This window comes from Phocoena sinus, chromosome 5 (genome assembly GCF_008692025.1).
Source record: "Phocoena sinus isolate mPhoSin1 chromosome 5, mPhoSin1.pri, whole genome shotgun sequence".
NCBI classification, from domain to species: Eukaryota; Metazoa; Chordata; class Mammalia; order Artiodactyla; family Phocoenidae; genus Phocoena; species Phocoena sinus.
The window spans coordinates 1,392,672-1,414,678 of NC_045767.1; the positions used below are offsets into that span (position 1 = coordinate 1,392,672).

Genomic DNA, 22,007 nt, shown 5'->3' on the forward strand with positions numbered 1-22,007 from the left:
AAAACAGCAGGACGACAGGAGATGAGGGGGTGGGAATGCAGAGCTGGGGGGAGAGCTTGGGTTTTGTTTTGTTTTAAGATGGGAGGAACTTGGGGATATTTATAGACTGTGAGGAGGAACTCAGAGGAGACAGAAGTAAGGATGCAGAAAGAAAAGGGCTGCTTTCATGAAAGATCCGTGGGACGTGGGAGGGTGAGACCCCAGCACACGGAGGCTGAACTATAAGCCCACTTTTCCTAGTGACTCCTGCGTCGTTTCCTGGGCCCACAAAATTCCGCATATGACTTTGAAATGCTGACCGCAGTTATTTGCCTGAAAGATGTTCGTGGAGTCAAAAAAAAAAAAAAAAGCCCTAAAAATATAAAAAGTAAAAATCACAACGGTGTTAGCCTCCAGGGTACAAATGACAAATACTAGAGGGTTAACTACCCAGACTCAGAAAGTTTTCCTTGAGAACTTGAGTTATTAGGGCACTTCTTTACTTGAGGTTGCATTCGGAATTTAAGAAAGCAAGCGTGTTACACTTATTCCCAGGACAAGTTTTCTTTCCTCCAATCAAAATCATTTGGGGTTTTAGTGGAGAACCTAGGGAGTCAAAAGGTAAAGGGAACCGGTGATGATTCTTCCCTGCGAAAGCCCGTGAGACTCAGTTGGACTAAACAGACCAAAATGTGAGTGTGTTTATTTCCTTTCTTCCTGTGGAAATCTTTTTTCCCCTATTGATATTAAAAAGAATTTTAGGTTTTGGACCATTTCTTTTCAGATACGTTAAACTGCAGTCTGATGTTGAAGATCTTTTGTTTTCAGATGTGTGGATAGCTTTCAGTGACGGTGGTGGGAGTCCGTCCTTCAGGTGGGGGAGTGACACTCTCACACAGTGTTAGAAGCTCGATTCTGCAGTCACGAAAGTGACCATCGGTGGCAAGAGACAGATGCTGGGCGCGTCCTGTGCACTGGCGGGGGTTGGGGGTGAAGATGGGGGGGGTAGGGCAGAGAGCAGCCTGGAGGGCAGACGCCTGGGGCCTGATGGCCAGGGAGAGCCAGAGTCTGCATGACTGTCCGTGTGCAGCTGAGTAAGAAGTGGCTCCGGTTCCTCTTCTCCCTCCTGGTCCTTCCCCTTCAGAAGAACACCACTGTGTACCTTACACTGTGGGGCTGGAGGAGGGCGGGAGGAGAGCACGTCTGTCCTCCATCACGTTGACAATCACGTGTGGAGGTGAAAACTCAGTCCTCACACTCCTGAGTGGCTGGGGGTGAGGAGCTGCCCGAGGTGACCCGGCGGGGGTGGGAGCAGCGAGGCACCTGGAGGGGGTTGGCGGCTCCTAAGGATCACCGGGACAGGCTGAGGAGGCGGCAGGCAATGAGGATGGAGGGGTTGAGAGCGACCGCAAAATAGACGGGTAAGAAGATAATCCCACTGACATTCTGGAAAGATCCCTGTGAGGCTAGTGTGCCCTGAGGCTTGGCCTGGCAAGGAGCTGGGAAAGGAGGGAAGGAACCAGCCTGAAAAGGGCCTGGCCACTGAGTAGCCAGCTAATCCCAGCACCGATCTGGGCGGCCATAACCCCAGCAAAAGTGCGATAGGAAGACCCACTTCCCAGAGGAGTTGGGAGCCAGGAGCTGGGAGCTGAGGGGTTGGTGAGCGTGGAGGGAGGGGGGAGGGAGCCGGGGTGGGCTTGGGCTGAGCTGAAGGCACAGGAGTGGGTGGGGAGAGGGCAGGGCACCTGGCTTTGATCCTGGAGGCAATGGGGGCAACAGGACCACCAGAAGCCATCTGGCTGCCAAGGAGAGCGTGGGCGGGAGGGTTGAGACTGAGGCAGGTGTCCTCCCGCTTGGGGCGTGGGTGGTGCTTGCTATAATCCAGGCTTGACACTCAGAGATGGCACTGGGCTGTGGAAGGGCTTCCCAGAGGGCTAGGTCGGGTCCCAGGGCCACCACCTTCCGGCAGGCGACCGAAGGCAGGCACCTTCCCTGAGACTCAGCTACCTGTGAGACAGGCCCAGGGTGAGGACCTCAGGTGCTAACTACCTCAAGTGTTTAGCCCTGATGCCCTCAATAAAAAGTGATGGTGATTTAAAGCCATAGTAATATTTAGATTCAAATACTCCCACTTACATTCATGCCCGAGTCCTGGTGGCTCAAGGCCCCAGCTGCATCCCAAGTAGGATTCCCTTCTTTTCTAGAGGTGCCCCCAGGGGACTCACACAGGTTCAAGAGGCCAGAATACTGCTTCCTGCTGGGGGAGGGAGGACAAGTCAGATGCTCCAGCGTCCCTCTAGGTCCTCTCCCACACATGCGCACCAAACCCGCTGGCAGGTCTCGTGGAGCCACCTGTGTGCGCTGTACCTGAGCCCAGCATGGCAGCCCCGGTTCCCAGGAAAGCCCCATCCCGGCTGCCCGACTCTGGGTGGGCACTTCCTCCCCAGGCTGCGCTCCCTGGGGCCATACCGCTTCACACCCCTACCCTGCACAACAGGACGTCCTGGGGACAAGGAGGGTTTCTCGCACTGCAGCCCTCAGAGCCAGCAGCCGCTGTGCAGAAAGGGCACAGGCACACGCGGGTGGGCTGCAGGCACCAGCAGAGGACACCTGGCTGGCACGGAGCACCCTGAGGGCCTAGCTGTCCTCATGGGGCAGTGCCCCAGCCCCAGAGGCAAAGTCTGAGGCCGGCAAGAGCTCCTGCTTGGCAAACAGGCCAAGGCTGGGGGGGGGGGGGCAGGGCTTCCACCTTGACCCCCACCTTCGTCTCCAGGTGACTGTCCAGAGAGGCAGCTGTGATGGTGGGGTCTCGGTGGCCGACTAGTAGGTCTCCTGGGACCCGACCTAGCCCTCTGGGAAGCCCGTGGTCTCCTGGGACTCCCAGAAAGCCAAGGCTATGGGCAGGGTGCTGAGGACCACCAAGGCCGCCAGTGGGCTCAGGCTCCCTATGGAGGCCGAGGGGAGGGGAGCCCAACACGGTAGTGGAAAGAACCGGAAGCCAGAGAGGTGAGGTATAAAAATCTGTATTTATGTTACAAAGACAGAACGGTACAGCACAGTCCCTCCCGGTGAACAGGCGGGTGGGTGGCCCATCTCTGTCCAGCGTGGCTCTTGTAACATGCCCACCTGGCCAGCACCAGGCCCCCTGGGCGGCCCCAGACTCTGGCGCAGAACCTGCCCTACCGCCCAAGACGTGGCTGCGTGTGGTCAGAGTCCTTTGTGCACGGCCGTGGCGGGGACCTGGTTAGCTGGCCCAGAGAGGCGGGGTGGAGAGTGCAGGAGCCTTCCCACCCAGCAGGTGGGGACTGTCTGGGGCAGACACGAGGGCGGGGGCCCTCGGGGCCATAGCTGGGCTCATGGCTCCATCCGCCCGAGGAAGTGAGCTTGGGCGCCGTGTTTCTGAGACCCGCTCTGCCCGGGCAGAGTCACAGAGTCAGGGCCCACGGTGGGGTGGCGGGGGCGGGGGGAGCCTTCCTGCAGCCGCCCCAGCCGGCTGGGCCTGCACTGAGGCTTGAGGGCCGCCTCACAGTGAGGGCGTGGACCCAAACCTGAGCCTGGGCTTCCAAGCTCTCGTCCACCGAGGCCCAGGTGGGCGTGGGAGGGCACACGCAGCGAGGGCACAGGACGCCCGGGGCCCTGTTCTGGTCCCACTGGCTCTCTACGGACTCCACAACACTCAGGTTTGCTCTTAACAACCCTGTGGGTCCCCCTGGCCAGCAGCAGGGACTGTGCTGATGGCCGGGGGAGGGGGGGTGTGGGTACGTGAGTAGCTCTAGCACCAGACCCTCACTGGTGTCTGCTGGTGGCGAGGAGTGGCATCTGGGACCCCAGCACCCCTGGATGGCCAGTGAGGCCAACTCCCCGGTCCACATGGGAACCGAGGCCTGAAGAGCCATGGGCTGAGCTGCCCGGAAGGTCGGCTGAGGGCCACAGCTAGTCACCTGGGTAGGATTCTGCCGGCCAGAGAGGGGAGCAGGACCTCCCCCACGTGTCGGGGCTGGCTAGAGAATGGATGCTTTAAGAATTCAGAACACGGGCCATCCCGGGGACCTGGAGCTGTATCTCCTGAAGAAGGCTCTTAAACATGGGTGTTCCTGCCCTGCTCAGGTGGTGCGGGGTCCTCGCAAGGAGCGCTCAGTGGGTGTGCTCTGGCAGACGGCGGAAGCCCCTCCCGGGCACGCTGGACCCCAGGGGACCCCGAGGGCGCTGGAAGGAGGTGCCAACACAACGCTTTGCCTTGCAACCACCGGCAAAACGTTCGGATGGTCTCCCCGGCCGCGTGCACCACCCCCCGACAAGCCCGCTCTCCACCGCCATCCCCGGCCCGTGGAGGGCAGGTTCTGTGCCAGAGTTGTTTCCAGGGATCCCTTTCTGCTTCAGCAGGCCACCCACCTGGGGTGTCCGTCAGCGTGACAAAGATAAACACAAATCTTCCCCCTGCGTTCTGGAAATCGTCTGCAATGCACCAGACAGGGAGGCCGACGCTGCTGTGAGTCAGCCCAACAGCCCTCCACCTGAACGCTGCTGTGTGGTCCCCGGGGACAAAGACCCAGGGACAAAAGGCCAGGAGAAGCCTCCTAATGCCCAGGCCGGACCACGCAGGGTGAACAGCTGTCCTCAGCAGCTGCCAACGCCTGACACCCGGAGCCCTTGCTCAGGTCTGGAGGAGGCAGGCTTCAAGCTAGGTGCAGGGAGGAACCTATTTCTCTGGTAGCGGCCGCACCCACACCCCACACACACCATCCCCGGCCCCAAGGAGGCCAGGCTGCACAGGTCATGGCCCCTCCCACCAGGTGACAGAGCGCCGCCCTGCTGCTGCACAGCCGCCGACCTGACCTGGCCTGGCTGCCAGGAGGGGCGCCCCATGGGGAGGAGGCCAGGAGGGCACCTGGGGGCGTCCCGTGAGCCACGCGGGAGATGCTGGTGGTGGCGGTCGGGTGGAGCCAGACACGGGACACAAGGCACGCTTGGACAACGGTGACAGACAGACGAGTCCCTGAGACGCTGGGTCGCTCCCACCCCTCAGCAAACAAGGACGCGATAACGGCTAGGAAAATAGAGTAGAAAAATCTCGTACAGGAAGTAGGCGGCACACACCGGCATCACGGCCTCTTTCTCTTTTTAAAAACATTTCTCCTTGGTTTTTGGGAAAAGCTTCTCTCCCGGGAGCCTCGTTCTGGGCTTCTGGGCAGTGCAGCAACTTTTTGTTTTGTTTTTGTCTTTTAAAGGGAGACAAGCAAGCCCTCTGAGGACCCAGTGGTTTCAACTCATAGCCCCCAGCACTCCTCAGCCCCTGCTGGGACCAGATTCCCTTGGCCAGACTGGGCAGGGGAGCCGGGGGTGGGGGGGATGGGGGGGAGGGGGAGCCAGGCACAGGCCGCGGGCCAGCATTTGCCCAACTGACCCTTGAAGGCCCCAGGACATGCGCCCTCTGGCTCCCAAGGACCTCTGGGTCCAGTGACCACGTGTGTCTGCATGTGTGCACGTGTGTGTGGGCAGGCGTGTGTGCCTAGGTGCATATGCGTGTGTACATCTGAGGGATCTAACGACAGAGCAGAAGCCGCCCAGATCGGAGTGGGGTAGCCTGGCAGCCCCCAGAAGCCCAGCCCTGGCTCCTGACACCTGGGGGTGCCAAGGCCCCCGTCCGCCCACCTGCCCCAGGGTGCTCACCCGAGTCCCGCCCTTCATGGATCCCTCTGTCCAGGCCTCAGGAGCCTACGTGGACCGACAGATAGACGGACGGATGGACGGAGAGCAGCGCCTTCCTTCCTTCCTTCCTCGGTCCGCTCCTTTCTCCTCGGGGCCGGGGTTGGGGTCTGAGCTCCCCGAGGTGGTCATTAAGCCCCTCACACGGCGCCCGCCGAGGTTTGCAGCAATGATGTTTAATACTTCTGGAATGATTAGGAATCTGAGAACAGACCGTGGGCGGCTATGCTGGGCTCCGGGCCCCGGGAGCTGGGCCCCGCCTCCCCGTAGGGGTCCCTGCCTGGGTGGGAGGAGTGGGCGGCGCGGCAGGCCCTGACCGGCAGGCGGGCGGAGGCGGGCAGCCCAGGCGGCAGCCGGAGCTTCCAGAATGGCACAGCAGTGGGCCCGTGGAGAGACTTCAAGGACCGGAGGGTTGACACGCTCGGCTGGGCGGGCGGGCGGGCGGGCGGGCGGGCCGAGGAGCAGAGGGCAGGGCCTACGAGAGGCCGGGGCGGCCAGGCCGCCTGCAGGGGGGCCCGTAGCTGCCGTGGCTGCAGCCGCCACGCAGGCTGTAGTGGTCGTCCACGTCACTGCCGCTGCCAACACTGTCCAGCTCGCCGGTGCCGAACCCCACACCCTCTACATCCACTTCTGCAGAGAACAGACGGGGTGGGGTCAGACGCCGTGCCAGTGCCAGCCAGGCCTCCCGAGGCACGCTGCCGGGCCCGAGCCTAGCTCTGGCCCTCATGTGGGCAGGTCACCTGGCCTCCACGCCTCACCTTCCTCATCCCGTCCCCTCTGCCACCTCACACAGGGGCCCTGACGTGCCTCTGACATGCCGGGGACTTTCGACCCATCCTCCCCCGGGCCTCCACCAGGCCGGCCCCACCCTCCCAGCTTCCCACCCAGGGCTGCACGACATCCATGCCCAAAGCCCCTGCAGGCGGCCTCCACGTCCCCACCTTGCTCCGAGTCATCGGTGGAGACGGCGGAGCCTGTGCTGTCCGTGCGCACGCGCTCCAGGCTCTGCACCGACAGCTGCTCCAGGCGCCGCTTCAGGAAGCGGTGCTCCCGCTGCAGCTGCTCCTTGATGCTCAGCGCCCGGCGGTCCTGCTCCTCCAGTTTCTGGGGGCACGGGAGCTGTGAGCCCGGGGCGGGGCACCCCCGGCCACAGGGACGCACCAGGGCACAAGGGCCAGGGCAGGTTCCCATCCCCCACTCGGCCTGGGCCCCAAAGGCCTGATGCACCCCCTCCTCGCGCCCACCGGGAGTTTATGTAGTTGCCGCCTCCCAGCCCTGTGCTCTGCGTCTGCTGACCAGCTCCAGAAGACCTACAGCCACCAGCCAGCTTGGCCAAACCGAGTCACGTGTGGGCCTGAAGCCCTGGGACAGCGCCGCCCAGCCGTGGCCTGGCACCCGTCCCAGACAACAGCCCTGCCCACAGGGGCTCTTCCCTGCTCAATCCGGCCGCCCTGCCCGCCCAACTGCTCCACACCTTCCCAGGCACTGAGCCGCAGCCTCTCCGTCAGGGGCCCAGGGCACCTGCTGTGCCCCCTCAGTGCTCCTGCCGCCCTGCCTGGGGGAGCCCACACCTGCGCAGGCTCGGGAGGGGCCCGGCGGGAGGACTGAGACCTTCCCTGGTTGGCCCAAGTGTCCCTAGACCCCCAAGCCAGTAGGTCTCAGTCTTAAGACTTAGGGGGCCGCCCCAGGCAGCGTCTCACTCAGTCTACACCCCACCGCCAGCCCCTGGAGAGCAACCCCTACCCCTCGCCCCAGAAACTCCGCACACGCCGGGGCCGTCTGCTTCCCACCGGCCTCCAACGGTGGCATCGGCATGCAAGGATCCCAGCCTTCCTTCCAGCTGCTGCCACTTCACACCCCAGGGCCCGGGGGGCGACGTGCAGCCCACCCCCGCCTCCTACCCCCACCCCACAAAACCCAGCCTGCGCCTGCCGCTACCTCGACCCTCAGCGGCTCCCACTGCCGTGCCCCTCACGCTGGCCGGCTGCGCACCTGCAGGGCGGGCTCCCCACCCCACCCTCAGGCCCTCTGGCCACTCCCCCGGGTGCACGGGGGCGGCCCTGCTCACCTTGATGTGCATCTTGGCACGCTTCAGGAGGCTCAGCGTGGTGTGGCGGGTGCTGTCAGGGCCCAGGGGCACCAGCTGCTTGAGCTGCTCCAGGTAGAGCCGGAGTTTGGCTCGTCTGAAAGAACCAGAGACGGAACGGTCAGGCGGGGGCGGCACAGCCCGGCACGGTGGCAGTGCGGCACAGCGGCCCAAGCGCTTTGGAGGGTGGGGGGAGGGGGCAGGGGGCGGTCAGCCGGAAGCCTGCACGGACCTGCTGAGGGTCCCTCCCCGGGCTCCCCTCCCAGCCCGGTGGGCAGCGCCTCCAGCCCCCTGGAGCAGCCTGGCACCCACGGCCCTCCAGAAGCCCCAGTAAAAGGGCGGGGCCTGTGGCTGGGCCGTGTGGCCAGCCGGCCCATCATGGCCCCCAGAGCCTCCGAGTGCTACAGCCAGGCTCCCAGAGCCCCAGCTCACCCTGTTGTCCCCACCCTCTCCAGTGGGGTCCGCAAGGTGGTGGGGGAAACTTGGAGGGGGCGAGGCACAGGGTGCTGGTCACGCTCTCCCAGGCGGAGATCAGGGACGCCCCCTACAAGCCTTCCGTCCCCCACCTCGCCAAGTGCAGGGTGCTCTCTGGTCACTGTCGTCACCACAGAAACATGAGTCCGTCCAAGTCAGGGAAGGCCAAGGACAGACCCCTCCTACTCGAGTCTGGGACCCCTTTGGAAACTGCTTCGTTCTAGATTTTGTCCCCGTGTCCACGCAGATGAATGCAGTTTTCCCACGGAACTGGAACCTAAGACTCAACAGCATTTGCTCACATACAGGGCGAGGGGCTGTGACCTAGATGTGCCCTTCTTCCCTGGCTCATCTGGTCTGCGGAGGGTGGGTGGCAGAGGCCACGGGGGCGTGGGGGCACAGGGCGGCCAAGGTTCACCCCCAAAGCACGCTGATGGCATGTGACCCACCGGAGCCCCTGCAGGCTGCCCAGGTGGTTTCCAAACAAAGATGCCCTGCTCAGGCGAAGCTCTTATGAGAGGATCGCAAGGGCACCCGGCAGGCTTCCCCGCGAGGCTCTGACGAACCGCTGCGCCCCATCACCACTGTCGGCACGCTCCTTCCTGCAAGGACGCCAACCCTGGCGGCCCCCCTGTCATCCCCCATGTTCCAAAGCCCTGGCAAATCCAGTCTCCCTTAGACGCTGGAAGGAAATCGGGCAGCAACGGCCATGTCCCTAGGACAGAGGGGGCCCCCCGAAGCGTAGGGAGGGAGTGGGCAGCTCAGTGCAGGGCAGCAGCCCATCTGCAGAGCAGCGATAACAGCCCCACCCGACGGGAGGAGGGCCCTACGTCTGCCACCCACGTCCACACGGCGCCCTCCTGCTGACGAAGCTCCTCCCCACCTGGCACCCCAGCCCCTGGCACCCGGGGCCTAGAGTTTCCCTGGTGAACCTGAGTTTGACCTTAGAAAGAACTTCTAGAACACGAGACTGAGGCTGCACTCGGCCACCAGGCCAGGCAGAGCAGCGGCCTGAAGCCTGAACACCAGGGATCTGCATTCCGAGCAGGCCCCAGGGCCCACCTCAAGGATGGAGGATCTTCAGAGAGAAGCCCTGCCCCACGCTCACACCGGGCTGCGGAAGGGGGCACGCCAGGGGGCTCACTGCCGCGTGACCCCCAGGGTCTGGCAGCCTCAGCCTCCCCGCCTCCAAGGTGCTGGGACCGTGGGGCAGGAGGCGCAAAGCCCCCCCAGCCAATGGTGCTATGTGCTCAAGCACAGCTCACAATCTGAGACCCCCGACCCACCACGTGCACCAAGTTCACAAGCAGGGGTCCCTTGTCCACTCATCTATGAGTGGCAATTCTTACAATCTACCATTCGAGTTCGTACACGGTACGTGATCTTTGTGGAAAATTGGAAGATGCAAAATCAAAAGAAAAAAATAAATGAAAAGTACCCCCCCAATTCTACCACCCAGAGGCAAGCATGTCATCGTTTCAGTATATACCACGTTTTCACGTCACGAACAGAAGTGAAAACATCAGAACACAAAACCACCTATGTGACAACTGACCCAAGATAGGGTCAAAAAATAAAGCAACAGACGCACACAAGAGACTTCACGGGACACAATGAAGAGCAGGAAGCGTGCGTCTCCACGTGACGTGGTTGGCAACGTTTATTTCTTTGGCTTTGTGAGTTTTTTGTACTTTCCAGATTTTCTATGCTAAAAATTCCACATAACATTTTTACAATCAGAAAAGGACATATTTGTACATGAAAGAAAAAACACAGGTAAACGACAAGTAACAGCAAAAAAACATCTGCAAATACACGTAGAAGACAAGCGGTTAGTATTCATGCCATTTGGAGTTCATACACACCAAAATGAAAAAGAGGAGAATCTTAACGTGAAAACAGGCAAAGGACACAGACAGGCAAGTTGCAGAACACAAACAGCTAACCTAACACAAAACCAACTCCATCTGGCAGCGATCTAGAACAGGAAAGCTTACCGAGGAGAGATGGTAATTTGGGCTGAAATGAAAAGGTGCGACTAGCTGTCGAGCTGGCCAGCGGGCAGTTCCGGCTTCCCCGGTGGGTTGGAAGTTCTGAAGGGCCACCAAGGCGACTCAAGCCCTCAACCGGCATTTCTAGGTCTAGGATTTCGGCCCCACAAATCTACCCCCCGGCACCAGACCCAGCAGACTGCAGCACCGTCTGTGTTTACTGGAGAGCCATCACTCAGAACCCTGCGGTACAGCTGCATGTCCTGTGCAGGCACCCGGCCTAGGGGACGAGGAGAATGCACGGACACAGGTGGACGGGGCCCGCGGGGTGTCTGGGGAAAGGTCAAGTCAGGAAATAGCAGGTAACGAAGCTCTGTTCTTATCCCTCAGCACCCGCATGGAGGAGGAGAATGCAGGCTTGGCCACCCCACTGCCTAGGATGCTGTCTCTGGGGTGGGGCGCAGGGGGGTCCTCGCACGTCCATGAACAGACCGCGTTAGAAATCATAAAGCAGAGGCTTCTCAAGAGACAAAGAGAGGCCGCCGGCTGCAGCCGTGCCATGTTCAACAACGGACCACACGCCAAGCCAACTCCCGGAGAGCGTCCAGCGGGGCTGCAGGGCTGGGAACCAGCTCCAGTGGGGCCCCGGGCAGGCTCCCACCCATCTGAGCCCCAGGGTCCCGTCCCTGTGGGGAGTGGGCATCGCCACCACCTCCCTGGAGCTGGAGGGGGTGCCAAGGACCCGGGCTACACTAGGCTTTCGCTCAGCCCTCCTCTGAAGCAGCTACAGTGCCCAAGCCCTGTGCCAGTGCCCCTCGGCTGCGCCCAGCATTCCTGGGAGCTTTGAAAACCCGCCACTTCCTGAAGGCACCTTGTGCAGACCTGCATCGCTGTGAACAGCAGCTCCTGCCCGTGCGTCTGGCCACAGCCCAGCCCTGACGCAGGCCTACCCAGCTTCTCACCGAGAGTCCCCTGCTCCTCAGAAGAGGACCCAGAGCTCCCACATCAGGTCCCTCAGCCACCGGGCAAAGCCACGCTCTGAACCTCCCCAAGACTGGCTTCGGGGAAGAGGCGACAAGGACACCCACCCGTGGTTCCTCAGGGGGTGGGACGGGGAGTGAGGTAGCCTGGTCGTCCCCGTCCCCCTGTATTTCCTAGCTATTGTGAGGTCTTGCATGGCTGCATCAGGCAGACGGGGCAGCTGCACAGGAGGCCTCCCTCGGAAGGATCCACCCAGGACCCGAATAACCATCTCCATGCTGGGGAGAGGTGGGCAGCTCCACTGAGGGCCCTGGGCTGGCCTTTGTGATGGGTCCTGCCGCGCCAGGGGGATGCTGATGGCCCCCATCCCCCTACAAAAGCTAAAGCCTGGAGCTGAGCCTGGGCGGGAACACATGGCCGTCACAAACCCGTCCCCGGGGTCAGGAGCCAAGCACTGGCCTGAGCAGACCAGCTGGAGCTGCTCTCTGAGCGGAAGGGAAGGGAGGGGAGGAGAAACAGGGCAGGCTAGGGTGGGCCTAGGGTAGGCCTAGGGTGGGCCACTGGCTCCCAGCGAGCTCCGAGCACCGGCAAGGGGAAGTCCCGCAGGCCCAACATGGCATGCCTCCCAGGGAAGGCGACATCGAGGGCCAACCTCCCTGGGGCCAGCCGGGTGACCCAGCCAGGTGCTTCCTTCCTTCCTTGGGACGGCACACGGCCTTCCTGTGGCCAGCGACCAGGAGCGTCCGGCGTGAGCATCAGGCAGCCACAGGTACAGCCGTGACCGAGGGCCCCAACAGGGTCCCAAGCCCCAGGTCTGTGGGCTCCTCAGGGCGGACCACACCTGCTTATGGGCCAGCCAGGAACAGAGGCCCCTGCGCCTGCCCCACCTCCATGGTCTCTCAGGAACCCCCCAAACGCACAGGAACAGTCCAGGAAGTGCGGCTCCTCCAGAGAACAGAGCGTTCTGTCCCCGCTCAGCGCCGCCCAGCAGAGGCCCTGATCCCAGGGGAGAAGCAGTTGGCGCTGCCATGGGTGCAGACATGGGGGTGGGGACACAGGGCTGGCCGAGCTCCACGGCAGCCGGGGAGAGTTCATCCTGTGTGCAGACCCCCATTCCCCACCCCATCCCAAGCCAAGAAAGGAGGAAAGAACTGGCCCATTCCGGAGATGGGAGCAAAGGTCAGGAGAAAGCTACCGTGAGCATCTCTCCGGGAGTCACCCCTGGGCCTGGCTTCAGGGCTCCTGCACGCACACACAGCCTGGCTGCGATCGGCCATGAGGACACCTGTCCACCGCACCTCGTCCCCACTGCAGAGGGAGGCCCGGAGCTAGAGCAGCGGGCTAAGCCAGCCAGGGAGAAAGGACGGCAGTCACAAGCACAGGGCCCTGGGCGGACTAGGGCTGGGGGGCAGAGGCTCTTCGGGCAGCCACGCTGCCCCTCCTCCTTCTCACTGCAAGCCCCCCAACTCCTCAGAGGAGGACAAGGATGGACCCATCCCCGGGGCCGATGGGTGGGCATGAAGTGGACTCCCCTGGATCCTGCCCTGGGCCAGAGCTTCCCACCAGGCCCACGTGGCCAGGCACTGGCTGTCCATCCCACTGCCCGTGGACAAGACTCTACTGGGAACTCCTTGGAAGGCAGGCCCCAGGGCACAAGGGATCCCAGTCCAAGAGGGCTGAACCTTCCTGGTGGCAGGCCAGCATCCTAAGGGCTAAGGACCTGCTCCCAAAAGGGCTCAGACACCCCAAAACAGATGGAGCTCCTCTTCCAGGGAGCCGGCCCTGAATGACACACAGCACAAGGGGCCCTGCCCCAAGTCGCTGACCCCCACCTGGCTCCGGACCCCAGGCTGAGCTCCCAAGAGCAGGGGCTGGCCCCCCCACCCCTGCCTGCTAGCATGGGAATGCCTGAGAGCAGAGCCTGGCCTCTTCTGTCAAGAAGGCCCCTTCCCAAGATGACGGCACAGCCCGGCAGCAGGCTGAGCCATAGCCAGGACACAGAGGCAGGGAGAGGGGGTGGGGGCCGGCCACAGCATCCCCGCAGCAGAAGGGTGGGTGGGATGTATCAGGCGGCTCACGTGGCGGAGCGTGGGGAACAGGAGATCACTTACCTGTGCTTTTCTAGTTCATTGTGTGAAGACCTGTTTAGAGAGACACAAAGACAGAGCTCACTTCACTGCCCACCACCAGAGCACAGGATGAGGGCCCTGCTCAGGGGCCCGGGGACCTGCAGACAGTGTGGAGGGGGTCTGCGCCCCAGGATGGCCCAAGACAGGCAGCGCTGGGGCAGGTGAGTAGCTACTGACCAAAAGCTGGAGGACCTCATACCCAATGACAAACATGAGAGAGACAGAGGTGCAGCCGTGTCCAGGGGTGCCCGGCTGGCAGGAGGGTCCAGTTCCCTTTCAGCAGGGGTGGGCCGGGCCCGAGGAGCCGCAGTAGCCGGTCCTGGGGCTGAGCCACCCAGTGCTTCCAAGGCTGCCTGGGCACTGAGCCACCTGCCTTCTCAGCTCCCCAGTCCCCGAGGCTAGTGGTGTCCTGGGAGCCACCTGGGCTGGCACAGAAGGCCAATGGCAGGTGACCACAGAGGCCAGGACGTGGACATGGGCGTCCTGGCCCAGTATCACCAGACAGAGCACCATCCCCACCCCATCCGGCTCATACACCTGCATGATCATAGCCCACCATGCCAACGGGGACACCTGGCAACAGAGGGATCAGCCCCTAAGAGGGCCTCTGGGATAGGGATGCTTCTGGGCCAGTGGGGAGACTGAGGCTGGCCTCTCTGCTTCCCTGAGGGGCCAGGGCCTGGCAGGACTGGCCTCTCTGGGGGCGGCGGCCCCACCTGCTGCCCAAGCGCTGCCCAAGCCCTGCCCGCCTGCAGACGGGAGCACAGAGTCTGAGTGCCACAGAGAGCAGGGGCACGGGGACAGGGAGGCAGCGCAGCCCAGCTCCCACTTCCAGGTCACCCTCCTCGTCCAGGCAGGAATCCTGTGGGCCAGCCAGGGCTCCGAGGCTTCCCAGGCTGCCTCACATGGGACAGAGGACCCAGGTCCCCTTGGAGCACACCCAGAGCAGGCCCTGCAACCCCTACCCCGCACTCCTTCCCAGAGACTCTGCCGCCTGTGCCTACCTGCCCTCACTCGCTCCTGCCCCAGGAGCTCAGGAGTAGGTGTCTCCCATCCCTACCTCCAGCTTGCCCGTCCTGCCTGCCTGTGCACCTGCCATGGTTCACGGTCCCACCACAGCCAAGGGGGGCCCAGCAGGGCGGCCGGCTCCCGGGTTGCCCTGTGCAGCCTCAGAACCTCCAGACCCAGGCTCCAGGGCCTCGAGGGCCTTCTGGTCACATAGGCTGGGCAAGGAGCCTCCGAACCTCTGCCAGGGCTGGCTGGGGCCAGGAGGGGGCACAGCCGTCAGGCTCCTCGCTGGCCTGAACCACGGCCCGGCGCTGTGGATCTGTGGGTCTGCTCACTTGTCAGGGATGTGAGGGGCAGTGAGCGCCCCTCAGTGCAGAGAAGCCTGCCAGCCTGCCCCTCACGGCTGGGCTGGATCCCATCCTGGACAGACGGGGCGCTGTTTGGGCAACCGGGGGACGCAGAGGGGCCAAAGCCCTCTTGAAGCCCTCCCCTGGTCCAGAGACTCGTAGAGCCTTGTGGGGAGATGGTCACTCAGGTCCCAGGAGCACAGTGGCCTGAGGAGGGGAGGGACTCCCTGGCCAGGGCCGTGCTAAGTGGGTTCCCAGCTTCACCGTTCACTCACGCCTTCAACCCCTCGAAGCAGGCACCCTTCTGCCCACTTCACTGCAGGACCTGATCCCTGGCAGGCTGGCTCCAGCCCCCTCCTGCTGAACCACTGCCCCCGAAAAGCCCTCGCTGAAGCCCTGGCAACCGTGGAGGCTGCCGGCTCCTCCAACACAGGTTGCCCTTCTGCCCCATGACTCACGCCTCATGCTGGTCCTTGCTGGGCCCGTTCCTTCCCCTCACCTCAGGGGACACAGAGCCTTAGAGGTGTGGAGCTGCCCTGCCAAGTCAGGGCTCTGCATTCTCTGGACCCTGGGCTGGGCTGGCTGAGGCCCCGCTGGGCCAGGACAGCCACGCAGGGCCGCCTGTGAGCCGCGGGGTGCCTGAAGCACTCGGGGAGCCGGGCTCCACCCAGAGGAGCAGCAGGGAGGTGCACCCTGGCTTGGGAGACCCTCTCGGTCCCTCCGCGGTGCCCTCAAGGTCTCCATCCCAGCAGAATGTAGGAGGCCAGGATCCCACCTCAGAACAGGAGCCCTAGAGATGGGAGGGTGGCCCTAGCAAGTAGTTCAATCTCCCTGAGCCTCAGCCCTAAAGTAGAGATAAAAATAACATCTTCAGGCAGTGGGGTGACATTAACTAGCACGCGTGTGAGAACCTTAGCTATGATTCTGGTTATCAGCTTTGGCTACCCTATACCACGGAAGTAAAGGATCACAGCCCAGAGTTTTCCACGCGTGGCAGGGCACTTGGGACCAACAAGTGAGAAACAACAGCAGGGGCCCAGCTCGCTCACTAAGGACGCCTGAGGCAGTGGTGTCCCCCCACCCATGCATGTCCTTTCCCAAACTGCCCCCGCAGGGCACCGAGGGCTGGGACTCAGAAGCACGTCCAGCCAGAGCAGATGGAGACTAAAGCAATCCCTTGCCAGGCCCAGGGCGCCAGGACGTCACAGGAGATGGGTTCTTGTGCCAGCCTTTCTGTTTCCCAAGAACAAGTAGGCCACAGGAATGAGCCACACCCTCTGCCAAGGGGCCCCAAAGCCCCTAGAAGTATAGTTCCCAGCCTGGTGACATGGTCCAGGGCCAAAGTGGGCCCCTGTGCAGTGCCAGGTGTGCTGTGGTCCCCACGGCAGCCAGGAGAGTGGAATCCCATGGGAGCCCTAGCTGAGGGTCCTCTCTCCCACCCAGGGACGTGCACGCCGGCTTTCGGGATTCCACAGCTTGGGTACAAGGCCAGAGGAAGGGGTGGATTACAGGCACAGCAGCCTGCAGCCTCTTCCGGTCCCTCAGAAAAGGCCTTCTGACCCAAGAAGGGTGCCCCTACACTGATCGCTGGAGTTTCACTTGTGTCAGGAGGCTGCGTGGGAGCGGTGGGCACCACGCGAGGGGTGGGGGCCCAGGGCAGGGCCTCCACGCTCCTTCTTGCCTTCTTCGTGCAAACCCCTGGGGGTGGGTGGACTCAGCCCAGTAGCGGGGCTCGGCCCTTGGAGACAGTCGGAGAGAGATGCAGCCCACCCGCCCGCGGCGAGCAGAGGTCAGGGCGGGCAGCTCCATGCTGCTCTGCACCGAGCCTCAGTCTCCCCAGACCCACGGGGCACCGGCCAGCGCCCCTGACAACACTTTTCCTGCCCGGAAAAGTCCAGAACAACTTGGGGGCGGGGAGCTGTTACGGGAGGAGACCCCGGGCGGCGGGCGCTGTACGCGTGGCACTGTTTACGCGAGAGGCCGAGGAGGCGCGGCCCGCGGGAAGATGGCGACGGCGCGGGCGGGGCCGGCCGGGCGGGGCTGCCGCGGCCCGGACGCGCCTCCTCCTCCAGGCTGGCCGCCGGGGCGCGCGGCGGCAGCCGGGCTACAGGCTGGGGTCTGGGCTGGGGAGGGCGCTCCGGGGGCGTAAGGCCCTGGTGTCGGGCCGGGGCCGGGGAAGCCGCGCGGGGGGCGGTACCTGTTGTTCGGGGCCTTGCGCACCAGGCCGGCCGCCTTTGTTTTCTTCCTGGCGAAATCGCCGTCGAAGGGCAGCACCGAGGCGTAGCCGTGCTCGGCCTCTGCGGACAGACGGCGCGGTCAGCGGGCCCCCGCCCCGGCCCCGGCCCCGCCCGCCCGCCCGCGGCCCGGAGCACAAAGGGGCACGGGCGCTACCTCGGTCCCTGCGCTCCAGGTACTCGGCCGCCTCCAGCAGGATCAGCAGGGAGTTCAGCTCCATCCTCCCGCCCACCAGCCCGACCGCGCGCACGCGCGCGCTCCGGGACGGCGGCGGCCGCTGCCCGGCCCGCTCCGGCCGGCTCCGCTCGCCGACCGCCCCGCGCGCCCGGCGGCCCCACTTCCCCGACTCCCGCGGACTAGCTGTGCGCTCGGCCGCCACCCTCCGCCTCAGGCTCTCAAATTGACACATAAGGGAGAGCGACGGCCGATGCAGCCAATGGAAGCCGGCACTCCGGATTCGGGGGCGGGCGCTCGGCTGGGCCGGGGCCAATGGGAGCCGGCCGAGCGCCTCGGGCCGGGCCGAGAATGTTGACAGATGCGAAGCTCGGTTCCGATAGGCCCGCCGCGATAGTAACAATTTAGAAGCGCAAGCTTAGCAACAGCACGTGGTGGCCCAGCCCCCGCGCTCGCTGACTGGCGGCCGGTGTGCATGTTAAGTAGGCGACGCGCGCCGATTGGCCCAGAGCGGTCTATGTAAAGTAGGTACGGCGGGCCAATGGCCGGCTGGGGGGCGCGCGGCCAATGAGGGCTCCGCGACCGGACTCGTTGCCGAGAGGAAGCGGAGCGCGGTGGGACAGCCAGCCGCCGGGACCCGTGCGAGGGCCGGTTAGAGCGCTGGGAGAGTCCCGGACACCCTCGTCGGTCCGCCGGGTCTGCACCCTCTACGCAGGAACCTGTTGCCCCGGGCTTGCTGCCACACTGGCTTCGCGGAAGCTCGGGGTCTCCCGTGGGGCTGCAAAACTACAACCCTCCCCGCCGGACACAGCGCGACCCCAGGAAAGGCTGGGGCTTGGAGAAGAGGCGTAGACGGTCTGAGCCTAAGAGCCAGGCCTCCTTGAGGATCTCAGTGGGGAAACTGAGGCCCAGAGCAGGAGGGATGCCTCAGAGCTGCCCAGTGGAAGGAAGGGTCTGAGAAGAGAAGGGGACAGAGATCTGCCGCCACAGTCCAGAAGGGCTCCCGTGAGTGGAGGACTTCGTGCTCACGTCTGGCCCAAAGGGTGGGGACGTTCCAAGAGGCTAGCACTTGTCCCCCTCTGGCCACGGAAGCGCTTTCTAGGGAAGAGAATTGCCCTTCCTGGAAGGGGAGAGAGCTCCTCATCAAGCTCCCAGCTGGCTGGCTGGCCGATGGCCCTGGTGACCCCTGACCCTAAGCTGGCCCATAGGAGCAGGACTGGCAGCCTGGGGGCAAACCCGGATTGGCCTCAGTCCCCCTTGATGTCCCCTCTCACAGGTTGTTGAGATTGATGGCCTGGGGGCTTCTGCGGAGGGGACCTTCAGGCTGGAGAGTGTGGGGTATAAGTGACTGTACCCACCCACCACACCCCACCCGCACTGCTGCTGCCAACAAAACAGAACGAAAACTAAAAATCAAACACTTTCAGTCCTAGGACCTACTGACTGCTCTACATGGGTTTCCGCACCCTCAGTTTACAGACAAGCAGCTGGGAATCCTGAGGTTTAGGGACTCACCAGGGTCTCCCAGCAGTCCCAGCGGAACGGAGATCAGGGCTGTCATACACATGACCCAGGGCTGGTGACACAGGAGCGTGGAGACCAAATCACTTCCTGGACCAGCACAACCTGATCTGAGAAATGGGCTTAGGAATGTGTGCCCCCCTAGGGTGTCAGAGGAACTTGGAAACTGGCATTAGACAGCTCTGTGTGGACATTAAAACAACACCTGAAGGGAATTCCCTAGCGGTCCAGGGGTTAGGACTCTGCGCTTTCACTGCAGAGGGCCCTGGTTCAACCCCTGGTCGGGAAATGAAGATCCCGCATGCCGTGCGCAGCCAAAAGAAACCCAAAAACAAAACCAGGGCTTCCCTGGTGGCGCAGTGGTTAAGAATCCGGATGCCTGCCAATGCAGGGGACACGGGTTACAGCCCTGGTCCGGGAAGATCCCACATGTCGCGTAGCAACAAAGCCTGGGCGCCACAGCTACTGAGCCCGTGTGCCACAACTCCTGAGCCCGTGTGCCACAACTACTGAAGCCCGTGTGCCTAGAGCCCGTGCTCTGCAACAAGAGAAGCCACAGCAATGAGAAGCCCGCGCACCGCAACGAAGAGTAGCCCCCACTCGCTGCAACTAGAGAAAGCCTGCGCACAGCAACGAAGACCCAACGCAGCCAAAAATAAATAAATGAAATAAATAAATTTTAAAAATAAATAAAAATAACAAAACCAAAACCAAAAACCTCGACGTTAACCCTGGCCCTTTCTGCCCCTGCTCCACAATCACCCCAGGGCCAGGGCAGAGCCCTATCACAGGCTGGGTGCTGCGCCCCTCCAGCTTACTCTGGAGGGCTGCTCAGGGCTGTGCGGGTAAACGGAAGGCGCCCAGCTCTGGGGAGGGCTGGGTGCATTCTGGGCTCTGGGTGTGGGCGGCAGGACCCCTGGCTCACCACTTGGTGTTTGCAAGGTCACTCCATCCCTGCTTATGTGAGGGGTGGGTTGCTGGCCCCAGTCCTAAAGCCTGCACTTATGCCAGTGTGAGTGCACCTGCTGGACGCCCACCGTCCTTCCTGCCGCGGGGCATGAGGTGCGCTTTGTGCCACAGCGGACAGCACAGGTGCTGGTGCCGAGGTGTAACTGCAGGGGAGGGGCGTGGTCCCCACCTTGCCTCCGACTACATCTAGGCCTTTTGGTGGACCCCTCCCCCAGCCATACCCGAGACGGAACACCTCCCGGTGCCCGTGGGGTCCACACTGCCTGTGAATGTGGGCACCACCGCGCCGCGAGGAGTGCGGGGAGAAGTGGGCGGGGCCGACGAAGTAAGTGAAACGTCGGGGTCCCAGGCCGAGGGGAGCTCTGCGGCGCCGCGTGGGCCGGACGGCGGATGGGGGGAGGAGAGAGGCCAGGGGAGCAGCAGGCGTGTCCTCGAGCTGGACCTCGCTCCGGCCCGACGCGCAGCTGTGAGCGAGTCCAGAGCTCCCCGGGGAGATTCCGGAGGACGATGAACCGCGGGTTGGGGTGCTGGGACGGGGGGAGGATATATGGGGTGATGGCCTTGCCCGAGATCCGTCAAGTCTCCACACGCGGAGCCTCAGTGAGCCCCTGTCCCCAGGTGGGAGGGGCGGTGTGGGCGCCGCTGGCGGCCCTGGGTCAGCGCTGGCTGGTCCAGGCCCGAGGAAAGCGCGAGGTGCCGCCCCTAGGACCTGTTCCATAGGGCAGGTCTCCAACAGGGCCGAATCACCTCCTCCAGGAAGACTTCTCGGAGCCCAGGCTGGGCCTGCTGCCTCCTCGCCTAACCCCTCACCTACCCAGCTCTTACTGCACCTTCTCCTGTGCGGGGACTTTCCGAGTGGGAACCGGCAAAGGCCATGCCGGGGAGGGAGGAGACGGGCATCTCAGGCCTCCTCCCTCTGGGAGCCCAGGACCCCACCCTTACCTTCCTTTAGAGCCGAAGACAGAGCCTGGGCCGCTCCTGCCCTCAGCCCTGAATCCCCTCTCGTGCACCCAGGCTCCTAGGGCCCCCCCTGCAGTACATCCCTCCTGGACCAGCCCGCATTCCCCTTACTGGCCCATCCTCCTTGTTCTTCCTCACTGCCCTTTGGGGAAGCCCAGCTTGTCCCTGTCCCTGAGCTCCCAGCCAGGGGCTCTGGGAGAAGGGGTGGGGCCTGAATCCAGAAGGGACTTAGGGATTTGGGGGAAGGCGGGGTCTGCTCCCAGCGTTTCCTCCACCTGCCCACCCCAGCCTCAGCTTCCCTGGCCCTCAAATGAGAACGGCTGTGCCCAGCTCCAGGCACTGGGGGAAGGATTCTGGTGAGAAGCTTGGGAAAGGCTGGCTTGCTCCCCCTGCCCCCACCCCGGGAGCCTGCCAGGGATCCCTCTGAGGAGGCCCAAGGGAAGGAAACCTCTGGGAGACTACTTCCTAGCCTCCCCCATGCTGACTGGGCCTGGGCTCCCCTTCTCCAGGCCCCGTATCCCATCCTGCGCGCCCACCTGGCCACCACACACACTGATTTGGGGACACGCCCGTGGCTCTCCGCGGCATCAGGAAGCACCCCCACTGCTACCCAGGCTGAGGAGGTGTGTGAGGCCCTTCTTCCTCCAGAACGCCCCTCACACCTCCAGGATGACCTGGTCTTGGCCCTGCCTCCTCTCTTGCCCCGTCGTCGGTCACTGGGGTGGATTCCAGCTGCCACCAGAGTCCCCAGGCCCAGCATTCAGGGCAGGAGGCTGGGAGTAAGGGTCAGGGCTGGAATCCTCCCCCAGCTGGACGCTGCCGCTCCTCAGACCCCGGGCGGTGGCAGGTTCAGACAGCTCCCTTCCGGCAGTTTCTGGGTCTGTGAGGCCTAGGGACAGATGACTTCTAGGGTTATCAGGTGCTGGAGGGCCAGGCCTAGCCCAGCTTTGCGACTGGCATCCCAGAAGCCTTGGCTCCCCTGCACTGAGACGGCCTGGTGTGTGCCAGGACCAGGGGTAGTTCTGGGGGTTTCTGTCACTGGGTCCCTCCCCCAAAGCCGCCCTGGATTCTAGTCTGGCCACAAGACCTTGGCCAAGTCCCTTAAACCTCTCTGAGCCTCCGTTTCCCCAGCTATAAAATGGAGTTGGCAGTAGTGACCTCTTAGGGTGGTTGTGGGGTGTGATGAAGGATGTGTATTAAGCCCTGGGGAGCAGTGGGCTCTGGGTGGAGGCAGGAAGTGGCAGGGATATTAACATCAGCCCCAAATCAGCAAGTGCTTCTAACCCGGGCCCTCCACATGGGGAAGTGGGGCAGGGCCTGTCCAGTCATCATCGGTCAGTATCAGAGTCACATCAAAGAGAGCACAAGCCACCCAGCCAAGGGCATATGGGGGCCTTCTAAAAAGTTTAACACTCAGAAAAAATTGTCTCCAGAATACAAGAAGACA

At 63.2% G+C, this 22,007-nt stretch overlaps 1 protein-coding gene across 1 annotated transcript; it reads right to left on the reverse strand.

The window, feature by feature from the left end:
- Nucleotides 1-2,986: 2,986 nt before the first annotated feature.
- MXD4 (MAX dimerization protein 4) lies at nt 2,987-17,318 on the reverse strand. Its single transcript, XM_032632482.1, has 6 exons — nt 17,093-17,318; nt 16,899-16,998; nt 13,329-13,358; nt 7,754-7,868; nt 6,627-6,789; nt 2,987-6,315 (listed from the first exon to the last, which is right to left on the reverse strand). Exons 1-6 carry the CDS (start codon nt 17,154-17,156, stop codon nt 6,161-6,163), a joined length of 627 nt encoding a protein of 208 aa, XP_032488373.1. The 5' UTR covers nt 17,157-17,318; the 3' UTR covers nt 2,987-6,160.
- Nucleotides 17,319-22,007: the final 4,689 nt, after the last annotated feature.

What these genes read in the sequence shown, in the direction of transcription:
- MXD4 (XM_032632482.1), bottom strand. Translation starts at nt 17,156, where the DNA reads ATGGAGCTGAACTCCCTGCTGATCCTGCTGGAGGCGGCCGAGTACCTG. An exon ending in CCTGGAGCGCAGGGACCGAG is followed by an intron (nt 16,999 to 17,092) that starts GTAGCGCCCGTG and finishes GTCTGTCCGCAG; the next exon opens with AGGCCGAGCACGGCTACGCC. An exon ending in AATGAACTAGAAAAGCACAG is followed by an intron (nt 7,869 to 13,328) that starts GTAAGTGATCTC and finishes TGGTTCTTTCAG; the next exon opens with ACGAGCCAAACTCCGGCTCT.